Below are 22,056 nucleotides of genomic sequence, written 5' to 3'. Positions count from 1 at the left end.
ACTATTTATATATTATAAACTTTTTTTTAATATAGTTTATACATCTACTTTCAAACTTCGTAAAAATTTTAAAAAATTCAAAATATCTTCATTGAAATTCCGAACTTTTTGATTAGAATATTTAGAAAATAGAAAACATTTATAGTCCATTAAATTTGGGTATAACATAGTGCTAGTTTTTAATTGGCTTAAAAATTGCGTTGATTTTAAAAACAATTTCGGCAAAACGCTTAATAGCTAAATATTGCGTATATATTTCGCGGTTTCCATCTGCTCATAGTGAAATTATAGTAAAGAATTTTTTAATGAATTTAGCAGTAGATAAATTGGAAATCAGTGACAGTGGCTTGTTACTAACATTTAAAAAATCAAGCAGTCAAAGCTTTCTCCTGAAAAGCGACTGGCTTATGACAAAAATTTCGAAGAAAGAGTGAAGCAGCTTCTTGAAGTCCTTGCTCGACTGTTAAACACAGAAAATTCCATAAATTTTCATCGAATTTAAGTGTGAGTAAAATACCAGAAATAAAAAGTGGCACCTCATGAATTGGAAGCACGCATACATACATATTGTACACAAAAACAACATACATATGTATGCATACATACATACCACTGGGCCATGCTTATAACTAACTATTGTTGTTACTGCTTCTTACTATTTAAAATAATTCTTAAACTACTCCTCAAGAATATTTTTTATGATAAAAAGAAAAAGAAAATTCCCTTCCCATTTAATTTTCCCTTTTTTAATTTCTTTTAGAAATTAGGTCACTGGTATAATACAAAAACTCCTTTTACGCAAGATTTTTCCGCTAGCTGAGCTGGAGAGAGTACAGAGAGACATCATTTCTCTCTAACACCACATACCAATAATATTTTGCAGACCCTTTTCACTGTTACATAATCATTCATTTAATAGCTATAAAGGGAATTATAAGGGAATTCCCAACTACCTGTGACCCATCGACGCACTTGACGTCAATAACAAAAACACAACAAAAACTGTTGTATGGGCATTAGAGTAGGCATTATTATTTTGCTTACAGACAAACCCAACTACCCATTCTTTTGTGCAACCATTTCTAAGTCACTTGCAGCACACTTTGCGGTTGCCAGTTCACTGACCACAAAACATACAACCACTCCAAATAGTATATCAGTCACAGCAACAGCAACAACAAGAACACCAAAAAACAATACACCAATCATAATAAGAAATGCACGTCAATTATCACCAACCAACGCGGGACGCTGTCAACGCAAATCATAGAAGCGACATCAGTAACCGGCTGATGTTTGTGCTACAAAACGCCGCAGCAATAATGTCACACATGTAGTATGTATGTATGTCTGTATGTCTGTATAAGTATAAACGACGACACGCTGCTATTGCCTGCTGTTGCATATCAGAGCCACCAAATAAGCAAACAAAAGTCAGAAATTTGCCAATGTGCAATAACAACAACAACAAAAACCTCCACTTGTTATACTCGTAGTAGAATTGTGAGAATTTCAATGTCAACCAGCTGCGTGCGTAACGTTTCTTCATAGTATTGGCTTTTGTTTGTTTTGATGTTGCTCGATTTGCGCAACTCATTAAGTGCAACGTGGAGGAGACGCTTTTTAATGTTTGCTAGTGCGCATATGTACGTATGTATGCAGTGCGCGCAAAAGTCAACGAGCGGTCTACTTACGGCAAACACAAAAGTACGCGCATACACACTTGCACTTACTTGTATATGCGAAACACACACACTCACAATTATGTATCAAATGCTAATGTTTTCGGCATGCTTGAGCTTTGTGAGTGCTGGCACATATGCAAATCGTATGCAAAACAACAGCGATAGCCCAATCAATTAGCTCTAGTTCGCACAGAAATCAGCTGTGTGTTCGACAGCAATTTGCACAAAGTTCGCGAGTTGGTTAAAAATTGTGTCTAAGATGCGTATTTTAGGCGTTGCTATGTTTGATCCACTATTTGGACGTTCATTCATGCTAAGCAAAGTGCTGCACCAATTGGAGCCTTATGCGTATGTATGTGAGGTGGGGTGGTGTGCGGTTAAGTTGGTTTGGCGATTGTAGAAACGGCATAAATGGCCGTTTGGCGCTAACATACGGTTTTTAAGTCGGCGGCGTGGCGCCAAACGGCATTTGAAATTAGTTCGGCTCGTCTACTTTAGTCGCCTTTTGTTTCGCACCGACCAACTTCTATCTTCACCAATGTCTGACACACATACATAGATGCACACTTTGGGTGCTTTGCTGCGGTCAGCCGGCGTAGGCGCCGTATTTGTCACAGCACTGGTAACTGCCCTCAACAGTCATTGTTATTGATAAAGCGTGTGTCGAAATTGCCGAGGATGATGCATTGTTTTTTAGCAGTTGCTTGCTTCCAGCAGCCGTGGCTGAAACGTTGAAGAAAACCAAAACATAAATAAAAGAGCATGACATTGGTGGCAGTATGATTGGCGCTGTGATCGTCGCACCCAGTCTAAAAGCGTCAATGTGTTGAGCTGAGTTACACCTGCCGGCAGATAAATGGAAACGTGATATTTTTACCAGTTTTGGTTCGTTATATGCGCAACACCGTCAGCAAAACAAATTATCAAGAATCAAAAAGAATTTTGAGCCACTTCAAACTTGCATTTTGTTATAAGCAAATAATTTTTTATTTTTATTATTATGCAAATTATTTATTAAAAAGTTAAAAACTTCGATGAAGATTTGTCGAAATTTTATAAATCGTGTATAAAGTTTGAAACTTTGGTTGATATGATATTTGTTGTGGAATGTACAATATTTTTATAAAAAAATAATGAAAATTAAAAAAAAGGAAAATTAAAACGCCTCACAATGTTGCGTTTCTAATTAGCTGTCAACGGGTGTATGCCTTGCTCCACTTCGCAGATACATCAACAAGCTGACCGACTAAAACTGACATGTAACGTTATGTTGTGTTTTCAATTTTTAATACTTCCCAATTTTTGCGAGTTCATATACAGAGTTGCTGCAATTGCCGTCCCTTCATGACGTTTTGGCTCATGTCTTGCACAATAATCGTGCGCTGTTACATTCCTGCATATATGTATGTTTATGCACATATAAATACATAACTTACACACTTCATGCGCCCGTCCCCGACACCCATTCATTCATCAGCCTGTCACTCATATGCTGCAGTCCGTCTACGAATATCTCAGTGGGACACGTCCGCCCTTTCATAGCAAGCTTTTAATTAGCTTTTATATTTTTTAGCATTTCTACTATAAAACTTGCTGAGAGAAAACGGCCACAAAAGAAATCCTAATCAAGCTACAAGAGACCAGAGTTGGCTAATGACCTTGCTGTCCGCGGGTTTTGATATCTTAGGTATACAACTCGAATTTTGTGCGTAGTGGGCAGTGGTACACAGAGCTGCTCATGATCTTTCGAAAATTCCAGTTTGCACAAAATTGATACCACCTCAGGTCTTTACTATAAATTGGACAAAGTAAATATACGAACGCATTTGAATTCATCTTAGCAGAGTAGTCGCTTTCCGAAGTAGTACCCCAAACTGTCTGTTTACTTATAAAAACAGATTTCCCGCCAGCAGTGTCGCTAGTGCCGAAGAGTTCGTAAGGGTTTCTTCAGCCTCAAAATACACTTTTACAGCTGGAACATTGCTGCCAAGTGATTTCATCGTTACTGCCGATTTGACATTTGCAGCTGCCACAACTGTGCGGCCAACCAACTCGACCATTTGCTGTTGCGCACATTGCATACTATACTATATATAGCTATTATTATTATTATTATAGTAGCTTTCGCCACCGATATTCTTCACATTGTTTTCATTGAGCTGTAGTTTCTTTCTTTAATTTTTGTTTTTTTGTTGCTTTTCATTTGTGAAGAGACTGAAGTGTGATGGGCCTTCATGGCCGGACGATCGACACCAATGAAAAAGCGCGCGTGTTGGAACGGCATTTGAAAAGATCTGCACAAAGCCAAACAAACCAGCAGCAAGCAAGCAAAGCAACGGATCAGCCGCTAAAAGCTAAAATAGTGAAACAAGCAGCCAAGCAGTTAGTCTTTATTGCCAGTCAGTCAGTGCATCAGTCAACAGTAAAGTTAGTTGACAGCAACAAAAAACAGCGCTTGACTTGACTTGGCATCGCTTCGAATGCGTTCAAATCGCACGAAAGCAAAACACGAAATGACGACTAGCCAAGCAGGTTTGCTCCGATGCTGACTATGTTTTTGTTGCTAACTTGTTTTTTGTTTCTTTTTGTTTTTGTCTTTCAAATTATCAAGTGACTGCTGAACGAACTAATGTTGCTTGGCTGAGGCGCTCATCACTGCTTGGCTGAAATTTATTTGTTGTATTCGTTCGAAAATCAACAGCGCGCGGTGCTCTAGCCAACGGCGCAAAGACTAAAACGCTGTAAAAGTATAAAGCAATAATAATGGCACAGCAACTCGAGCGGCGAGCATCGAGAAGAAGAAAAGCAAAATACTTAAATCATAAAAAAATAAAAAATTATAAAAGCGACGACAGCACCGGCTTCGGCTCTGGCTCTGGCTTCAGCTCGAACAGCGGCTCGCGTGGCTTTCAAGTGCTTCATGCTATGCTATGTATAACTGTTGAGCTGTCTCTACGCCACTTTGTTGCTCGGTCTTGGATTGTTGCTTGGAATGCCAGCTTTTAAAGCTGTATATTGCTGCTGTTTTTATATGGTGGCCTGTCTTTTTAATGTTGCTTCAGTTTGTTCCCTTTTATTTATTTTTTCTTTTTTAGCTTTTTTAAGCGCGCATTGGAATTTGAAGGTAAAGTCAACAGCAACAGACACCATTGCTGCGTATGTAGAAATATTTTATTGCGCGCGGCTTATTGCGCGTACACAGCGGGTCGGTTGCTTCGTTGATTCGACATGTTTACTGTCGTTGTGGACCGACTAGTCAACTGGTCGCTGCGTTGTAGGCAGGCCAAGCGTAAATTCACTGCACTGTCGTCCAGTTATGTTCAGGCTGCATACGCCCGTGTGGTAGCAGCTACGGATTTCTCAACTGATCGGTTAGTTGAAGCTAACCGATTGTCTTTGGCTGCTTGAGCTTTTTCGTTCACTTTTTAGTGTTTATTTTCTGGAAATTTTGGCACGCCAGCTGCAAGCATACGATTCTTGGCGACATCATGGAGCCAGCAGCAGCAGCTAATGCTGTTTGTTGGGTGTTTTTTGTTGGTACTTTTATTGCCAGCATCAATGCTGTTGGCGGTCTATAAAGTTGCCAACGCCGTTGCCAGCGCGCAACAACGTTTCTGCCTCAAGAGCGCTAACGCCACCACCAACACCAACACCAGGCACCACTTTACCAGCCCGAGGCATAGACGCTAATGGCTATAGGAATTCTTTCTCTGTATTAGTTGTGTGTACGTTTGTATGTATTTGGTGGCTCGTTAAAGCATTGGCTCAATGTGCTAGCCTGCTTGGATGCCTTTTTTAGCACTGTCTTTATTGTTTACGAAGTCCGCACGTTTGCTCAATTGACTAGATAGTACGTATGTATGTAATTTCAACGGTGGTACAGCGTGGACGGAAATGAGAAGCTAAAAAAAAGATTAATTTCAAAAAATCAGTGTGACACCTGATTTGGAGTTTACTCTTTAACCAGCCTTTTTTGCTGTCTGGTATTTTTATATTTAACTGTTATTTTTTTGCCAAATGTTCAAGTTTTGTTGTTTTTTCATCATTCATTATAAGCGCAGTTGAGAAAAACAAAGGTTGCGTTCGCTTTTGAATGTCAGATGACTTTCCCCAATTTATCATTGGGTAGTGTTTACATTTTTAGTTATTTTCCCACAACTTTTTGTATTTTGGCTGCGACCTTTCAGTATTGTAAGCATAGTTTACCAACACGGCACCAGACATTAAACGCCATGAAGCAGGAAGAGCATTAGTCTTCTCGTTTCCACGACAGTTTTACATTCTACGCTACCGTTTATATCCCGCCAAGAACTATCACTACAGCAGGAATCCCCAAACATTTATGAAATTTTCTACGCTCTTATAATAACAGCAGCAATATTTCGTTATTCGAATCAAAAATCGTTATTTTTACTATTTATTTATTAGCTTCGATAAATAATATAAAACTAATTTTTATAAAAAATGTTTCGTGTAACGAAAACCAAAAATCCATTGAAATCCGTTGCTTTCTACCTTCTCAACTGCACTGAGCGCCAACGGCGTTAATCGATGAGCAAATACTCACTAACGCACATAACGTTGCGTCACTTCACTTAACTAAAGATCAATTGGCAGATTGCCTCATTAGCTTTTGTTCACTTTCATTTGATTATTTTTGTGTTTTTGTTTTTTTTTTTTTGCATATGCATATTTACTTACATATGTATGTATGTATTCATGTGCCTCCTCATTGTTGATATCTAAAGTTTAATGACTCTTCAACATTTTGCAGATTTAACTACTACTTTTTTACATTCATTAAAATGTTTGTAACACACGAAAGTTTTCGTTCACAGTTACTGTTTACTGCTGTTTACCGTTTTTCTTGATTTTGCCATTTACCCAAATCGTAAACAAACTAAGCATAAACCACTGGCAATCACCAAACATCGATTAACCGACAATGGCAATTCCCGATAACAATTTATACAAAGTTTCATTCTTAATTACATATGTACGTATGTATGTATACGACATCCAGGCGCTAAATTTATTTACTACGTCACTCCGCACGCATGTTTCACCAGCACATCAGCTTGTCGTTGCAAAACAACTACAAAATAAACATACTTACATATGTATTTCTTGCAACAAATACCTACAAGTGCTGTTAATTGCTACCACCTGTTTCGTCACTACCCATTTGTCTATGCTCTCAGTTTCGTTTTCAACGAGGCTCATAAATTTAATCAGCTGTCAAAGTTGCCGTTGCTTGCCATAGTTGGCTTTCATGCTTACATATTAATGCCATCATTGAGTTCATAATGTGTTGTTTAGCAGCGCCAATGTCATTAGCAATAACAACAACAAACCGGCAATATCAACAAACTATGACGTTTTCGCCTAATCGTTTAATTCTGGCATCTGTTGCTTGCGCTTCCCATTTGTTTATTTCTCAAAAATTCATTTAAATAAATTTATAATTTTCATTACTATAATTAACGCGTGATTAATCGCATAGGCGTGCATACATACATATATACCGGGCATAGCGTGAGCGACTGTGGCCTACACATTTGTGCACGTTCGGTGGTCGGATTTTTTTTTTTTGCTTCGATATTCGCAAGCGTCGCTGCTTGCATCGTATAACTAAATGCACGTGCTTCGAAGGGTTGTCTCGTGTAACTGTCGTTTTTTTTCCTAGTTTTGTTTACCAAAGAAAATCACTTGTTCGCGTCAACTGTTGTTTTTTTTAATTTAATTGGATGCACCTTGTCGTGGCTTGCTGGTTTTGCGTTTTTATGGTCTTTGTGTTCTTTCTCATTATTGTATCTCATTTTTGGCTGGTATATTTGCAACCAACGAACATATTTTTATTATGAAATTCCAATTTTACTTTGAGCATTTACTGAAGAAAAACGTAAACAGTTGTTTTATTAAAAATATTGTTCTTCGCTTGTTGTAAATTCGTCTCTCAAAGAATTGTCGCATTCCTGATTAAAAGTTTTTTTTTTTTAAGTTTTACAAAATTTTTTTACTCTTGTAGAAAGTTTGAACTATGATTTATGTTATATATTTTTTGAAGAATTACATATATTTTTATAAAAAAATTAATAAAATTTTAAAATCAAAGAAAAAGTAGTCAAACTAGTGTTTTCTAATTAGCGGTTCCATATAAAATTTTTGAGCAAGTTTTGTTTTTTTTTTTTGTTTAATTCCTCATTTTATTTCAATAGCGCGCAGAGTTGACCTGATTATCCGAATGCTTCAACTCTCTTATTACTTATTGGCCATCAGTGTGTTTTTTAGCAGATAGTTTCTTTCTAAATCTCTTCTTCTAACGCGTCACAAATACTTTTGAATTTTTATTTATTTATTTCTTTTAATTTCTTTTAATTTGCATTTACTATGCCAACAACAATTCCATGTATATTTTTGTATGCTTTACTTACCCACGTGGATTTTGAGCTTATTTACAATACAATTTTGTACTCACAACCAGTCTTTTACTCTCAATGGGTGGCACATTGTAAAATATTGCAAACACACAAACACATTTAATGACGTATAAAATATGTATTACATTGTACTTGTATACACGCTCTCATTTCTTTTCACGATTCCGGTATTACTCCTTTACTTTTCAATGGGTTTTACTTTTATTTACATTTTTTATTACGGAGAGTGAACGCGTCGTCGTCTCCGTACTTGCGACATCGCAGCACCATCGCCATGGCCATACCCTTTTTACTATATTTATTTTTGTTTTTTTTTTTTTATATTTCTTATTGCCGTTGCGATGTGACAAATTTATGCAGCGACCTTCAAAAATTTTGCTGCCTGTCTGTGTATAAAAAATCAAAGGAGCAAGGTAATAAATATCATTGACTTGCACTTGCCTATCGAATATATGTGTATTGTTGGTGTGAGAATTTTTTTATACTTTTTTTGACATTTATACAAATCGACGTCGTCACCATCACCACATTCATTGTAACATCAGTCGTTCAATATTCAGTGTGAAAACTTCCTTCTTTTATGCATTGTTATTGTTTTTTTTTCAGCTAGTCATGCTGCTGTTAAATTGTTCATTGTTTTTGTTTCCGCAAGCATTTACTTTCATTACTATGTCTCGCATTGTATAAAATGTACGTATGTATGTATGTACCGTGAGTGTAGAGTGAACGTGCTTAAGTGTAATGTTTGTGAGTGGGGGAGCGCTCAAGTGCCTTTGTTGGTGTGTGTGAACTTCGAGATTTCGCTTCCTTTAATTACATTTTTCTTTCCGGGTTATTGACTTGGCTGCTGCGTCTGCTACTACGACTACGAATGTTGCCTCCCACACCTTCCTTCTATAGGAAAATAAAGAGTGTGCTCGGACCTACAAAAACAATACTACGTAGCTAAATTTGAGGAATATTAATACAATGGTAAAAAACCATAAATAAAAGCGATAAATGTGGGGTTTGTTGACAAACATATGTATGTATGCATATGTGCTCACTACTACTATAACTTTGTAATAAAATTAATAAGTGATAAAATTGTGAATTTATAAGTTGATTTACTGTGGGAAATAAAGCGCAGTAAACATTAGTTGAAATATGTATGAATATATTTGTGCAGCGGTTGTCAATGTTTTGATGATGTTTGTTTTTATTTTTTATTTCTTTCTTCCCCTACTCACGCTAATCGACCACAAACTAAGTATGTAGCTAGCTCTGCCTTACTTATAACCCATTCATAAAATTGGTGGCTTTTTATGTGATTTTATTTGGATTGCGATTTTTTCTCTCGCGCTTTCAATAACATTTTCATAAGCATACAACATTTTTTGCGCATTCATTTTTCATATTTTATTATTTTTATTTTCGCGCAAGTTTTTGTGTTTTTATTTTTTTCTTTTTTTTTGGTAGCTTGCATTGTTTACTCTCGCTAAGATTTGCTATGGCTATAGCACAACTTTTGCATTTACGTACAGGTTTAGATATTTAGGTGGTTGTGTTGTGTCAGATTTTGAAGGAAATTCATTCACCCCTATCGTTGTTTGCTTTTAATACAACAAAAGGATGGAATTGTAATTCAGTTCAGTGACTATCAAGTCGCTCTCCACTCTATGGGCTGTATCTGTGACTGTGAATGAAAACTTTGTCGTCGTCGCTAGTGCTGCGGCACAACAGCTACCCTTGAAAAATAGCACGATTTATGTTTTTGCTTTTGCATTTATTAAACATACAGAGTGCATGCAGAGATTGTTGTAAAGATAAATGGATAAGCGCATGAATGGGAGGGACGGAATTGCTATGTGCAGCGTATGCTGTGCACCAATGCCAAGAGTGGGTGATGGGAGTGTAGTGTGTGTAGTATGGCGTAGTAAACGCAAAGAACACGTGCGCCGAAAATTGCTTTTCATTTCTTACTACGCTTTCCTGCTTTTTCTTCCTGGCACTTTTGATTCTTGTTTGCCCTCTCGTAGGCTATTAAGTTATTCACTGGAGCCGCTGCATATTCGAGCAGCTGTTGTCGTGTGGGTACTGTCTAGCGGCATAGCAATAAATCAGCGTAAGGAGGTACGATGGGGCAATGTAAGAGTGGAGGACATTTGTTGCATGCGGCTATGCGTATGCTTCCCATATGTGTAAATGTATATGTGTGAGGGCATCCTCATGCAGTACTAAGATGTTTAACAATGTTTTTTTTTTTTTTGATTTTGATTTCTCGTGGAACAGCTTACTCATACCACATACGAGTTAAATAGCTGGAATTCAGTATTCTACACTAAATTGAATCGGACGTTGTTGCATTGCGAAAATATGACTGTATAGGCGACGGGTAAAACCTTCTTAACATTGCTTCACTCAAGTGACTAAGGCACAATATGGCAGGCAAGCAAGCAAGTCGCCAGCGATTCACAATCAATGCTCTGAGTCAGCAATGACGCATGTCTGGCGCAAAAAAGGCAGCAACAAATATTGAGAAATAAAAATAAACACAATTTCAAACAAAGCAAATAAGCGAGATATCGCGCGGTCAAGGTGTACTCAAGAATATGAAAACGGGTGAGGAGTTGGAGTTGAACGAAAAGCTAAATGTTAGAAAAAAATAAGAAATATATTAGATTGCTACAAAATAGTATAAATTGGAAAAAAATTTTTAGAGAAAGTTTCATACAATCGAGTATCTGAAACTCAAAATTGAGTAAACCGTCATGCATAAAACTTTTTGAAACAATCAAATATTAAAAAAATTAATTGAAGTAAATCAATCTCGGTTTTATACAGGGCGACAAAAATATGTATGGTTTTAAAAACTAATTGAGCAAATTTACTCGTAATACCCTATCCTGCTGGAACCAATGATTTTCAGTTCAATACGATAATCAAAGCAAAGTGAACGAAATATTGTTTTCAGCGACACTTTGGAGAACAAATTGTCCAATGATCCCGTCATATCCATATTTACACAATTGACTGGCATCCCCTCTACGAATGCATTGGCTTCTCGACGATAACCTGCAGATCTTCCGATCCCCAGATGTGGTGTTTTTCATTTTCATAATGTAACGGCTAAGATAGAAATGTGCCTTCATATAAAACTTAATTTCAATAAGCGTGAAATTTGGGCAACACAATTTTTAAAAATTAAATTACTCCTTTCGTTTCAAAGATTTATAATATTGTTTTACAGACGAATTTCAAGTGGAAAAAGACTGTCAGTGTCGAATTAACATGATTCTACGATATCTATACTTGGACCACCCGGTGTTCTCAATACCAATGCAATATATCTATGCACTTGAGGCAAAAGAAAATTTAGATAAAGAAATCCTGATATTTTAAAGAAAAAAACAATATTTTAGTTGTAAATCTAAATGGGACTCTTGAGCTACACCTATCAATAATGAAAAATTTATAAATATATTTTAATGCAATAGCGAGCAATTTAGTCTTCTTCACAAGTAAATAGTGCTAAGTTGATCTAAACAGTTTTGTCAAAAGTCCCGAACAGCACTAAAGCGAAACGCAACAAAAGCTTTGACACACTGTATTTCGATATACATACAAACGAACCTCGACCTAAAAGTCAAAAAGGCGCCGGTGAAAAAAGTCAATAAACGGCGGCGGCAGTGGGCAACACATCACAGCTGAATCAAACAAACCAAAGACAGACAACAACAACAGCAACATTAGTAAGTAGTATTCAAACGCTGATGAACGCTTTGCCGCACCCACCCACAAGTACACACACACACACAGTTTGCAACCACACCTTGGCAATACTTGGGTTTTATTTTAAATTTATACGGATTTCGAAGAACGGCGCGCACAGAGTGAGCACACACTGTAGCCAGAGTACCAGTCGCGCCACAGCGGCAAGGAAAAAACGAAGAGCAAGCAAGTGTGTAGAAATCCAAGAATAAATGCAAAACGAAAAGTAAAAAAGAACTTAAACAAACATACACTAAAAGTTCCAAAAGCTAAAAAATACTACACACTTTTAACTTTATCATCGTCGGCGAGTCCGACACCGAGAACTTACTAAGTAAACAAGAAGTGGCAGCAAACGAGTAGGAAAAAATACAAGCACTCGCATGAAAAATGTAGAATATAACACACCAAAAACAAAACAAGAAGAAAAAGTAAATTGAGTAAAATTCAAATGGCAGCAGCAATCAGTAATAGCCACAAAGCAAAAGCAAACGAAAATAGAGCGTGGGCACCACCATCACCAACATAGCATCAGCATCAGCAGCAGTGGCGTTGGCGCTGCAAACTGAACCTGAAAATAAACCAACAGTCGTCGGATGGCGAGAGAAATTTTTCTGTGTCAGCAGCAATCGATATGTACAAATGTGCATACATACATACATACATGCATATGAATGTTTGAGTCATACATACATACTGATTTAAACATACTGTTGCTGTGTGATCGCATCGTGCCACTTATGGCTTGGCTCGCTGTTATTCTACCTTAGTGCCCGTACACTATATGCAGATGTGCGTTTGGGAACGGTTGTTGAGGAAGCATTGGTGCGATCGAGGAAATTATCAGATCAGATGTTCCCACACAGTCGTACAAAAAAATTGCAATGGAATAAATATTTAAAGTTAGAAAACAAAATGCACATATATACATAAAGCTTGCGAAAGCTTACGTAGTTCTACGGACTCATGGCTCAAAAAAAGTCACAAAAGCAGACTTATCACTTCGAAGGCGCACAGGCAGTGCGGTGTAAAGAGTAGAGTTGCAGATTTCTACAGAGCGGTTTCAGGGTTCCTAAAGAAGCAAAGCTCTTTTTTACAAAAATAAAGTGAAAAAAATATTTTGTTTTTGAAAAAGCGGTTTTCTATATTCAAACATACGTATGTCAATGAAGCTTGAAAAGCTTAGTTGAGACGAAAGTGTGCTAATATTAATACACTTTGGTTGAGACTACATACAGATATATGCGCAAAAAATTGTTTTTCTTGACGCCCTAAATATGTTCTATGTCTAAAAACCTATTGACTTATTTTTTTATTTTTATTTAATTTTTATTCAATGTTTACCCGTGCTGTCAACGAAAACTACCATTGAACTTCTATGGAAAAAATCTACTTTTCCGTAAATTTGTTATTAAATATTTACAGATCACAAATGCGCAAAAAAATTATACCTAATCTTTATTAAAAAATAAATATTTTAACTTTATTTTATTATAATTTTTTTTTTTTCATTTTGGGGGACTTTCAGAGTTCCTATAAAAATAATTCAATTTATTTGTCGATTTTTATTTTATTTTCATTCTGGACCACCCTAATATGTACATATGTATGTGTGTATAAGAATTTCTCCAATTTTGAAAGCAACATTTTTGAAATATGTGTAAAGCTTGCACTCGCATCATAAAGCTCCTGAAATTGCATTTCTCTTAACGCAGAAAACGGTGATTACTTCTTCAAAACATAATATTTATGTCACAGTTATTCCTCAAAATTCTCAACGAGACTTTCTCGTTTACGAAGCAAAAATAAAAAAGCAAAACCAATCGGTTTCGACATTCTTTCGATCGTGAATAGTTCAGAATACTTTTGAAACAACACAACTGCTTATGTGCGTCCCCTATTCCTCATTGCATCTGAGCGCTCAAGAATAGTCCAGCTGTTGGCAACATATTGCAAGACTCCTTCACACATACACACTTACATACAGTAACAGGCCTTATAAGCAATGTCGGCATATGGAACAGCAGTCGCACAGCACTTCAGCTGCAAAATACTTTTCAGACATACATATGTACATATATTACATACATAACCTCAACTTAGGCAATGGCAGGGTGTTTGTAAATGTGGAAAAACGTAAAGCCGCCTGTCCTCCATAGCAGCGGCAAAGATGAGGGCGGCAAGAATGCTGACGTACCTCGTGCATGTACCCTCTTCAAAGTATCCAAAATGCTTAAGCATATGCTGCTGCCACACCACGGATCGGGTCGTTCGCACTGTACGTGCACACAAACTTACATACATGTATATGTGGATGCATGTTCATATGTATGTAGGTATTTGTATGCGTCTGGCAGTCTTCCGTATTTTAGGTTTCATTCATTTCAGTTTTCATGGAAGCGCGCAACCGTCCGTCCACCGAGCAACATCACCACCAAAAAGGGAACGAACGAACGAACGCATCGAAGGAAAAACACATTCATGCATATTACATATCAGATGCCAGCCGCCAATGTGTCGTCGCATTTTGTATAAATGCAACCAGACGCACTCTCAATACATACATACATACATATACGGACCGAAAAATGGTTGCGAGTACGACGACGACTACGGCGGCGGCTGTTGAAATAATTTTCTAAAAATATACGAAGAGTGCTGCACGCCAGCCAATCAGCCAGCAGGCAAAAAGACCAGAAGACAGAGTGATATGAGCAGTAAAAGCAAAAAAAAAAACAAAAAAACACAGAATAAGGCAGGGAACAAACGACAAAAACTTTAGGCTGGCAGGCTTGCAAGCAGACAAAGCAAAGCAAGGCAAGCAAAATACACCACAAGTCGAGGCGGTAAACAGAACGGCAAAAGGGTCGCACATTGCAACGGCAGTTGTTTCGTTTTATTATTATTTCTCTTGTTGTTGTTTTCATTGTCTTCTTTCGAAGCGGGATGCATCCACCAAATAAACGAGCCAACGTGGCATTTCATCAGTACCGACGGCATTGTCGCACATTCCTAATGCAGCACATTGAAGGGATGAAATGGCAGTCATTTCCACCACCATTAACATGACTGACGCGCTGTGCAAGGCAATGCCTTTCGTCAGCACCACCGTCACTTTTCGCTGCAAAAATGCACGTGTGCGTCAACGACTTACGTACTTACACACACACACACACACACATCCTCGTACATATGGGTATATTTTCTGGTTTGCAGATGTGCGCTGCGGTAAGCTCTTGTCTAGCAACGACTGAGTCAGAGTTTTTAGCAAGCACAAAAGCGGCAAAAATATTTGAAAAGCAGAAATCGGGGACGCACCCCTGGTATATATGGTATACATACGTATGTCCATGTAGCTATTCCATTTTGGACGAGATGCGTTCAACGTGTGCACTGCTAATGCTTGTGTGCTTCATTTCATAGCATGTGCAAGCGACGATAGTGTACCGGCAAATGTATGACGAAACGTCCGCAAGTGACCAGCTGACATTTGGCAGCTTTCTACTCGAAGTTCGTCGTCTGTTTGCGATAGTAACCACTAGCTATTTTGCCAATTCCGGATTTCCACCACCGCCAACACCCTCGATGCCAATGCGCTCGCTTTCCTTTTAATGGAATAGCAAATCTTAACTGGCATTGCAGTGTCTTTTATGCCAGTTGTGCTAGTCGGTTTTCGCTTTCTATATCAACTGGGCAATTGTGCGGTCGTTGCTTTTATTTGATTGGCACAAACGCGTGCATGTGTAGCTGGAGCTTTTACTACACTCACACAATCGACTACGACGTCTAGCCATTCTTTGCTTATTTATTCTAATAGCTGCTTACGCTAAAAGACTTTCGCCAAAAATGTTAAATATGGCGCGATATTTCAAAAACTAACTAGACGCCTCCAATTTCCATTTTCTTTCTCTGCCTTACGCCAGCCACCAAGCACATGGCTTGTATACCCATATCACAGTACCAATAATATCTATAGTATGTGAGTGGATTGTAAGAGGGTCGCAAGGAAAAACTACTTCTTCAGTTAGGCCAACATAGAGTGAACAACACGAGTTTAACAAACATTAAAGCTCAGGCTTAGTTAGCCAACCAACCGCAGCGCCGTTTTCTGGCCAAATTTCTTACGCTTGTCAGCTCGCAACAAATCCTTTACTATGCTGCCATTCGTATATTCTCCTAAATTCCAATTTCTCCCACTGCATTTGAGCCCCTCCTCCAACACAAGTAAAAATTGGTGCGTGGTAAAAGTACACAAAGCACCGAAACATGAATCTAAGTCATCGTTGCAACAACAACGACGGCGTAAGATACGACCCTACGCCGCATACAATTAATACAGCCGCCAAACAGTTTCGAGTATCCTATGTGGAATTTTCCTACGCTGGCAGTAAAGAAGGTTACGGTTGAAATGGTTGCGCCCCGAAGGGGAGATATAATATTGTACGCGCTAAAGTTCGCCCAGTGTGAGGTTCGAAAATGTGTGCTATGCACAGCTCATCACTGCCGCCTTCGTGATTTGGGTTGCTTTCGCTGCCGCAGCTGTTGTTTGTTACGACTTTCATCTAAGAGGATATTTTTCTTTTTATTTCGTTTATTCACTACTATGGCAAGCTTTAGTAGAGAATTTTTATTTTTCTTATTCAGTATATGGTGTGAATGACGTTCGTAGCACAAATAGACAGAGGAAGAGCGAGGTTGGTGATGTTGGGGCACAATAGCTGCAATTAGGGAATGGTGTGCGTTGTTGCGCGGCATAAGCGTGGACGGGATCATTTGCTGCCCACTTTTGTATATCATCGGGCTCCACGTTATAGGTATCTAATATTGTCTAGTGGGGGAGGTTTTATCATTGTTGTTTTTGTTGCTACACTTCTTTAGCAACCTTTAGAAATTTTTCATATTTTCAAGATTGAGTTCTTAAGCATATTTCATAAGTTTTCGCCGGTTGGACTTGAACTTGGAACTCATCCAGCGCTACTGCAATGGATTACAGGATTATCAATAGTTTACAATAGATTTATATTTAATGTTCGTAGGATTATAATAAAAAATGTCTTACTTATAGGTATCAATGCATCCTAAGGCACAAAGCTAACGTTAGTTTTTCTTATTTTGCTTCCAGATTAATTCAGCAATGGGTCTTCAAGCTACAGCCGCTACCAAGCGGAAACACGAGATAACATTCGATGCCAAGGATGCCAATACATATACCAACAGTCCGCCTCCCATCAAGACAAGCAAATGGTCAATTAATAACAACAACTACATCGAAGCCATTGAGGAACAGCAATTGAATGGCAACAACATTAAAGATGCATCCGCCAATTTGCGGGCGTTAACGCCCGGCTCAACAGAAGCCACTAAAGGCCTAACAGTGAATAACAACAATATAAATAGTAGTAGTATCAGCAGCACTAATGGGCTCCTTAATAGTATTAGCAATGGTAAAGAAGTTACTAAAAACGCCGAACACACCACACCTCACTCAAGTACCCCTTCAGCGTCCCCCTCTATATTGGGCACGACAACAGCGTTGCCACTAATGGTCGCATCGTTGTTGCCTATGGCCAGTGAGATGGCCGCCATAACACCATTGCCTCCAACCTCCACCACTCCCGTCCCAGAAGACAGTATTGCCAAGTTGGAGGAGGTTGCCGCCGTACCCTGCTGCGAGCCATGGACTAACGTTGCCACGGAACCGGTCGACTGCATTTCCAAACTGCAAGCTGTCGCAGTACCAAGCGATCCTTGGGGCAGTATTGCGACGCGCTCTACACTGGCGACAACGCTGCTCAGTGCAGATGAGTTGGACGATGATGACGATGATTTCGAGGATGACTACGAGGAGGAAGAGAGTATAATACCCACATACTGCCCTTTGCGTTATAATTCATTTCCGCCACCTCCTACAACACCCACCGCATCACCACATCAACAACAGCGACTCGGCAGCTATGCGCCCGCTCCGCACGGTTACGGCTCGCGCCCCAACTACTATTCAGAGCCATACCCACAGCAGAACTGTTCGCGCACTGGCAGCCCGCAGCATATGCGCATGGCTGCCGGCAATGGTTTTACGCAATGGCAAAGCACCGGCGGCCCTGTTAGTGGCGGCCAACAATTTTATGTGCCACCCGAGGCAGTGTACCCGCTACCCCAGCAGCAGCCACCGCAACCACCACAGCAACAGCAGACAATACGCTGCGCTGAGAATGGAAAATCGTATTTAGAACTGGGGTGCAGTAGTCCGGCGCCCAATGTGAGCAGCATTAATACCGCCGCCGTCGTGCCACCACCAACTTTCGGCAATCTGCATGTGGCTGCCGCTACTCTCGACGCACGGCATCCACTAAAACGCTGCTGCGACGGCCGCGGCACATGGTGCAACACAAATAAGAATTGCTACAAGGAACTACGGCTTAAGATACGCAACCTGTCCATGTTCAAGTTGTCGCGCTTCCGACAAGTATCTGAGCAATCGCTTTACCGTTCGGTGCTCATCTGCAATACATTGAAGCGCATCGATCGCGAAATCGAAACTGAAGCTAAAGAGATGCATCAAGCAGCGGCACAGGCTGCTGCCGCTCAACAGCATCAGTACCATCAGCATCTACATCCGCCTCATCATTTGCAGCATCATTTGGTGGGTCCACAACAGCCACCTCAACAGTTGTTGGTCCCACAACAGCCGCACACGATGTTGCACCAGCAACACCAGGACTATGCACCACCAGTGATGAACTGCGCGCGTCTGTCCAACATGGATTATCAGGTGCAACATCAGCCGTCAACACTGCTACAACAGCAACCACCGCAGCATTTTTCCCAACATGTACCGCACTACCAAAATCAGCCAGAACGCCTCGACACGCCACCGCCATACTTGAGCGCACAACCACAACAACTGCAAAAGCTCGGCGCCGGCTTCCCAATAAATAATAGTCTCAGTAGTATTAATATGAACAATTGTGATTCTACGTCGTTAGCGGCGTCATCTGCAACCGCGTCATTGCTTCCTTATGATCACTATCCCTTCCGGGAATCACAGTCTGGCCGTGCAACGCCATTTCCCTGCCAACCAGTAATGCCGCCCGCACCGCCATCGCCCACACAAACGCCATCAACGACGCAAACGCAGTTGCTCCCAGTTACCACAACGATGAGCGCGCCTAGTTCAGCCGCGACGCCAACGCACAACATAACAACCACAGCGGTGCCAACAAACGCGTCTAGCAGTGTAATAACAACACCTCTTGCGACCACAACAACATCCATTAGTACCACAGACAGCAGTGATTCCGGTTACGCGGACGAAGACTCCACACGTTCAATCAACTGGAGTTCGGTACTCAGTTTATCGTCCCAATCCGCGCTAGATCCACTCAACAATAACGACCTCTTCGCCATATTACCGCCTGCGTTATCGATAACAAACCCAGCCACCGCCACGCCTGTACCAGTCACAGCCGCCACAACAACAAGCGTCAGCGCGACGGATAGCACAATGCAAACGCCTGCTGTCGCCATCAGCGGCACCTTCACCACCGTGCAATCAACATCCGCCTCCAGTACTAGCACAAGTGCATTAGCCTCAAGCAGTAGCAGCAGCACAGCATTCAATACATGTACCTCTTCCTCGACGGCAACCTTCACAACGCTCTCGACTATCTCATCGGCGACGCATTCGCTCACCTCATCGTATGTGAGTAGCATAAGCGCCAATGCAGCAGCAGCCTCAGCATCCTCAACATGGGAATACGGATTTCTCGATATGGAATTCGGTTTGGGTTCCGAATTCACCGAATTGGTGCCCAGCTGCAAGTTAAGCTCTGACGAACTCTTCAAGAGCAGTTTAACGCCAGTAGTGGCGGCGTCACGTTACTCCTCCGTGCACGATAACGAGCTGGAACAACCGGCACACATCATGGTCGGTAGTTAGTATCAATTGTAAGGTAGCAGAACGATGCAGGAGACGTGGTGCCGTACGCTGTACTACTGCGACGGCGGAACGTACTGCAACGCCAATAGGTGGCCTTGCTGGTGTTTATGACTGCTAATGGCGCCAAGCGCATGGTGCGCATGGAGCGCATGGGATACATGGTGGCAACATCAGCGTTGAGCAATGGAACATTGCAAGCAGCGGAAACACAACAGCCGACTATGTTTAACTGTATATACATATGTAGATGAGTTCCGTTTTGGAATGAAGAAATCGCTTTGAACGATTCGTTTCAAATTCTTTGTATTGCAAAAATTTTAGTTAAAACTAAATAAGTTCGCTTAAGTGTAAAATGCTCAGGTTGTGAACTTTTCGTTTCGGAACTGTATGGAAATTGTGTGTGCAACAAATGGAGAGCAAGAAAGCGGCTGGGACGCATAGTTCGAAAGAAATTGTCACTTGCTTTGGCTGTAAGAAAATGTACTTATTGATGAAATACAAATACTTAAGCTTAGGTTTAATAAGGGCTTACGAAAATGTAGAACTCAAATATTTCTAATTTGCAATGGTTTCGAAAATAGTTTTGGATGTACAACAACTATTAGATTTACAAATATTGAGAATATCATCGAATGTTAGCATTTTTCCGATACAACAATAGTAGTTTTTGTACTCGATTTAGTTTTAAACTACGATTTTGATTCAATTTTTTAATTAAAAAACAAAGCTCAAACTTATTTACAAAAACTTTCATTCGAGTTATGCGCCCAAAGCAATTGCTTTCAAAAGCTCTTATTAAGAAAAGATTACATTTTTCAAAGATTTAAAGACAAACAAAAAATGTGAATAAATACATATATTGACTGATTTTCGGGACAGCAAATATTGGCGAACATAAATCTGATTATCATACCCAATCGCTGTATTAAACACTCAATGTATGTATTTTATTAAACCAAATTTGTTTAGATGGCTTTGCATCGCATAAAATGAAAAATTATTATATTTCCCCTGTAGCGCATTAAAGTTATTTTGACGTATGTGCCCATGCTTTGCCTTCACACATACGACATTATAACTTTAAATAGAAAATTAATACAACTTCCGTGCAATCTTAGTTTACATACACATACACGCACACACAATTGTCCAATTTTATATTCAGTTGTGAACTTTTTGCCAATTTTCCTCTTCAAATGAAAAAAATAAATAAATCTTAAAATGTATTACTACTCAAGACACTAAAAAGTTAAACTAGCTGAATTCTAAATTGTACATAATATTCAATGTGTAGTGAATGAGAAAATATATATTATATATGTATATATAAGATACTTTGTATGTGTAAATCCGTTTTGCATAACTCTTAATATTATATATAGCTGCAATTATGTAAGATTAAAAACGTAAGAAATCTAAACTACAAACAAAAATTGTCAAACTAAAGCTACTGATTAAGAAGCGAGCAAATAAATTCAACTACAAAATATACTATGTATATGTACATACATATATATGTATACAAGTAGTATTGTAAATAACATGTGAAAGTTATGCGACTGTAGTGAATTCATATATCTGTATATTTAAAGACAATTCTCTTTATGTCCTTTGCAGTGCGCAAACAGGATTGGAACAAACTTCATGTTGATGAAGCATATGATTATTATTATTATTAATATTATCACTGTATTTTGTAGTTTAGGCTTAAGTATTAGTATTTTTATTTATAAATGGACAAAAGTTTACAAAATAATGTTTTATAGAAAAACAAAGCCAACACAAAATGTGGTGAAAAAACAAAAGCAAAGCAAATATATAAGAAATTTGTTTTTAAAATTTAATCCATCGACTTTCATTTCAGTGGATTACTGTCAACTTTTTCTAGGTGAAAAAATATTTTCCTTCGACAAAAAAAAATGGTACATAAGTCATGTCAGGAGATCTACCGCGAGAAACAAAGTCTACCGTAGCACACTTTCTACAGAACTCGGTTGGACCTCGATAAGTCAAACATCTGCCAAGCATGCGGAAGTGACACACAAAACCACACACCTATTTCCTCTCTACTCAATCCATCTAACAGCAGGAGCGCTTTGAACGTGCGAAGAGCTCGCATACTCTCTTGAACTTTAATTTAAAATCAGTTGGTTAGAATGAGTACGCAGATCATTAGAAACAGAGTGCCGCTACAACTATAATATTTGTGGCCATTGGATATAAGGATAAGAATGTGAGCCTA

The 22,056-nt window shown here is 39.1% G+C and overlaps 1 protein-coding gene across 3 annotated transcripts in view; it reads left to right on the top strand.

Annotated features, from left to right (window-relative positions):
* LOC129244790 (uncharacterized) overlaps positions 1-20,508 on the top strand; it is a 47,366-nt gene extending 26,858 nt beyond the window's left edge. For all 3 annotated transcript variants that reach the window (XM_054882637.1, XM_054882644.1, XM_054882651.1), the window contains exon 2: positions 16,998-20,508. In XM_054882637.1, the coding sequence (XP_054738612.1) occupies positions 16,998-19,814 (2,817 nt within the window). In that variant the 3' untranslated portion in view covers positions 19,815-20,508. The remainder of the gene's footprint in view (positions 1-16,997) is intronic.
* Positions 20,509-22,056: the final 1,548 nt, after the last annotated feature.

The sequence above is a fragment of the Anastrepha obliqua genome, chromosome 1, assembly GCF_027943255.1.
Source record: "Anastrepha obliqua isolate idAnaObli1 chromosome 1, idAnaObli1_1.0, whole genome shotgun sequence".
NCBI classification, from domain to species: Eukaryota; Metazoa; Arthropoda; class Insecta; order Diptera; family Tephritidae; genus Anastrepha; species Anastrepha obliqua.
This window is presented reverse-complemented; position numbering and strand designations above follow the sequence as displayed.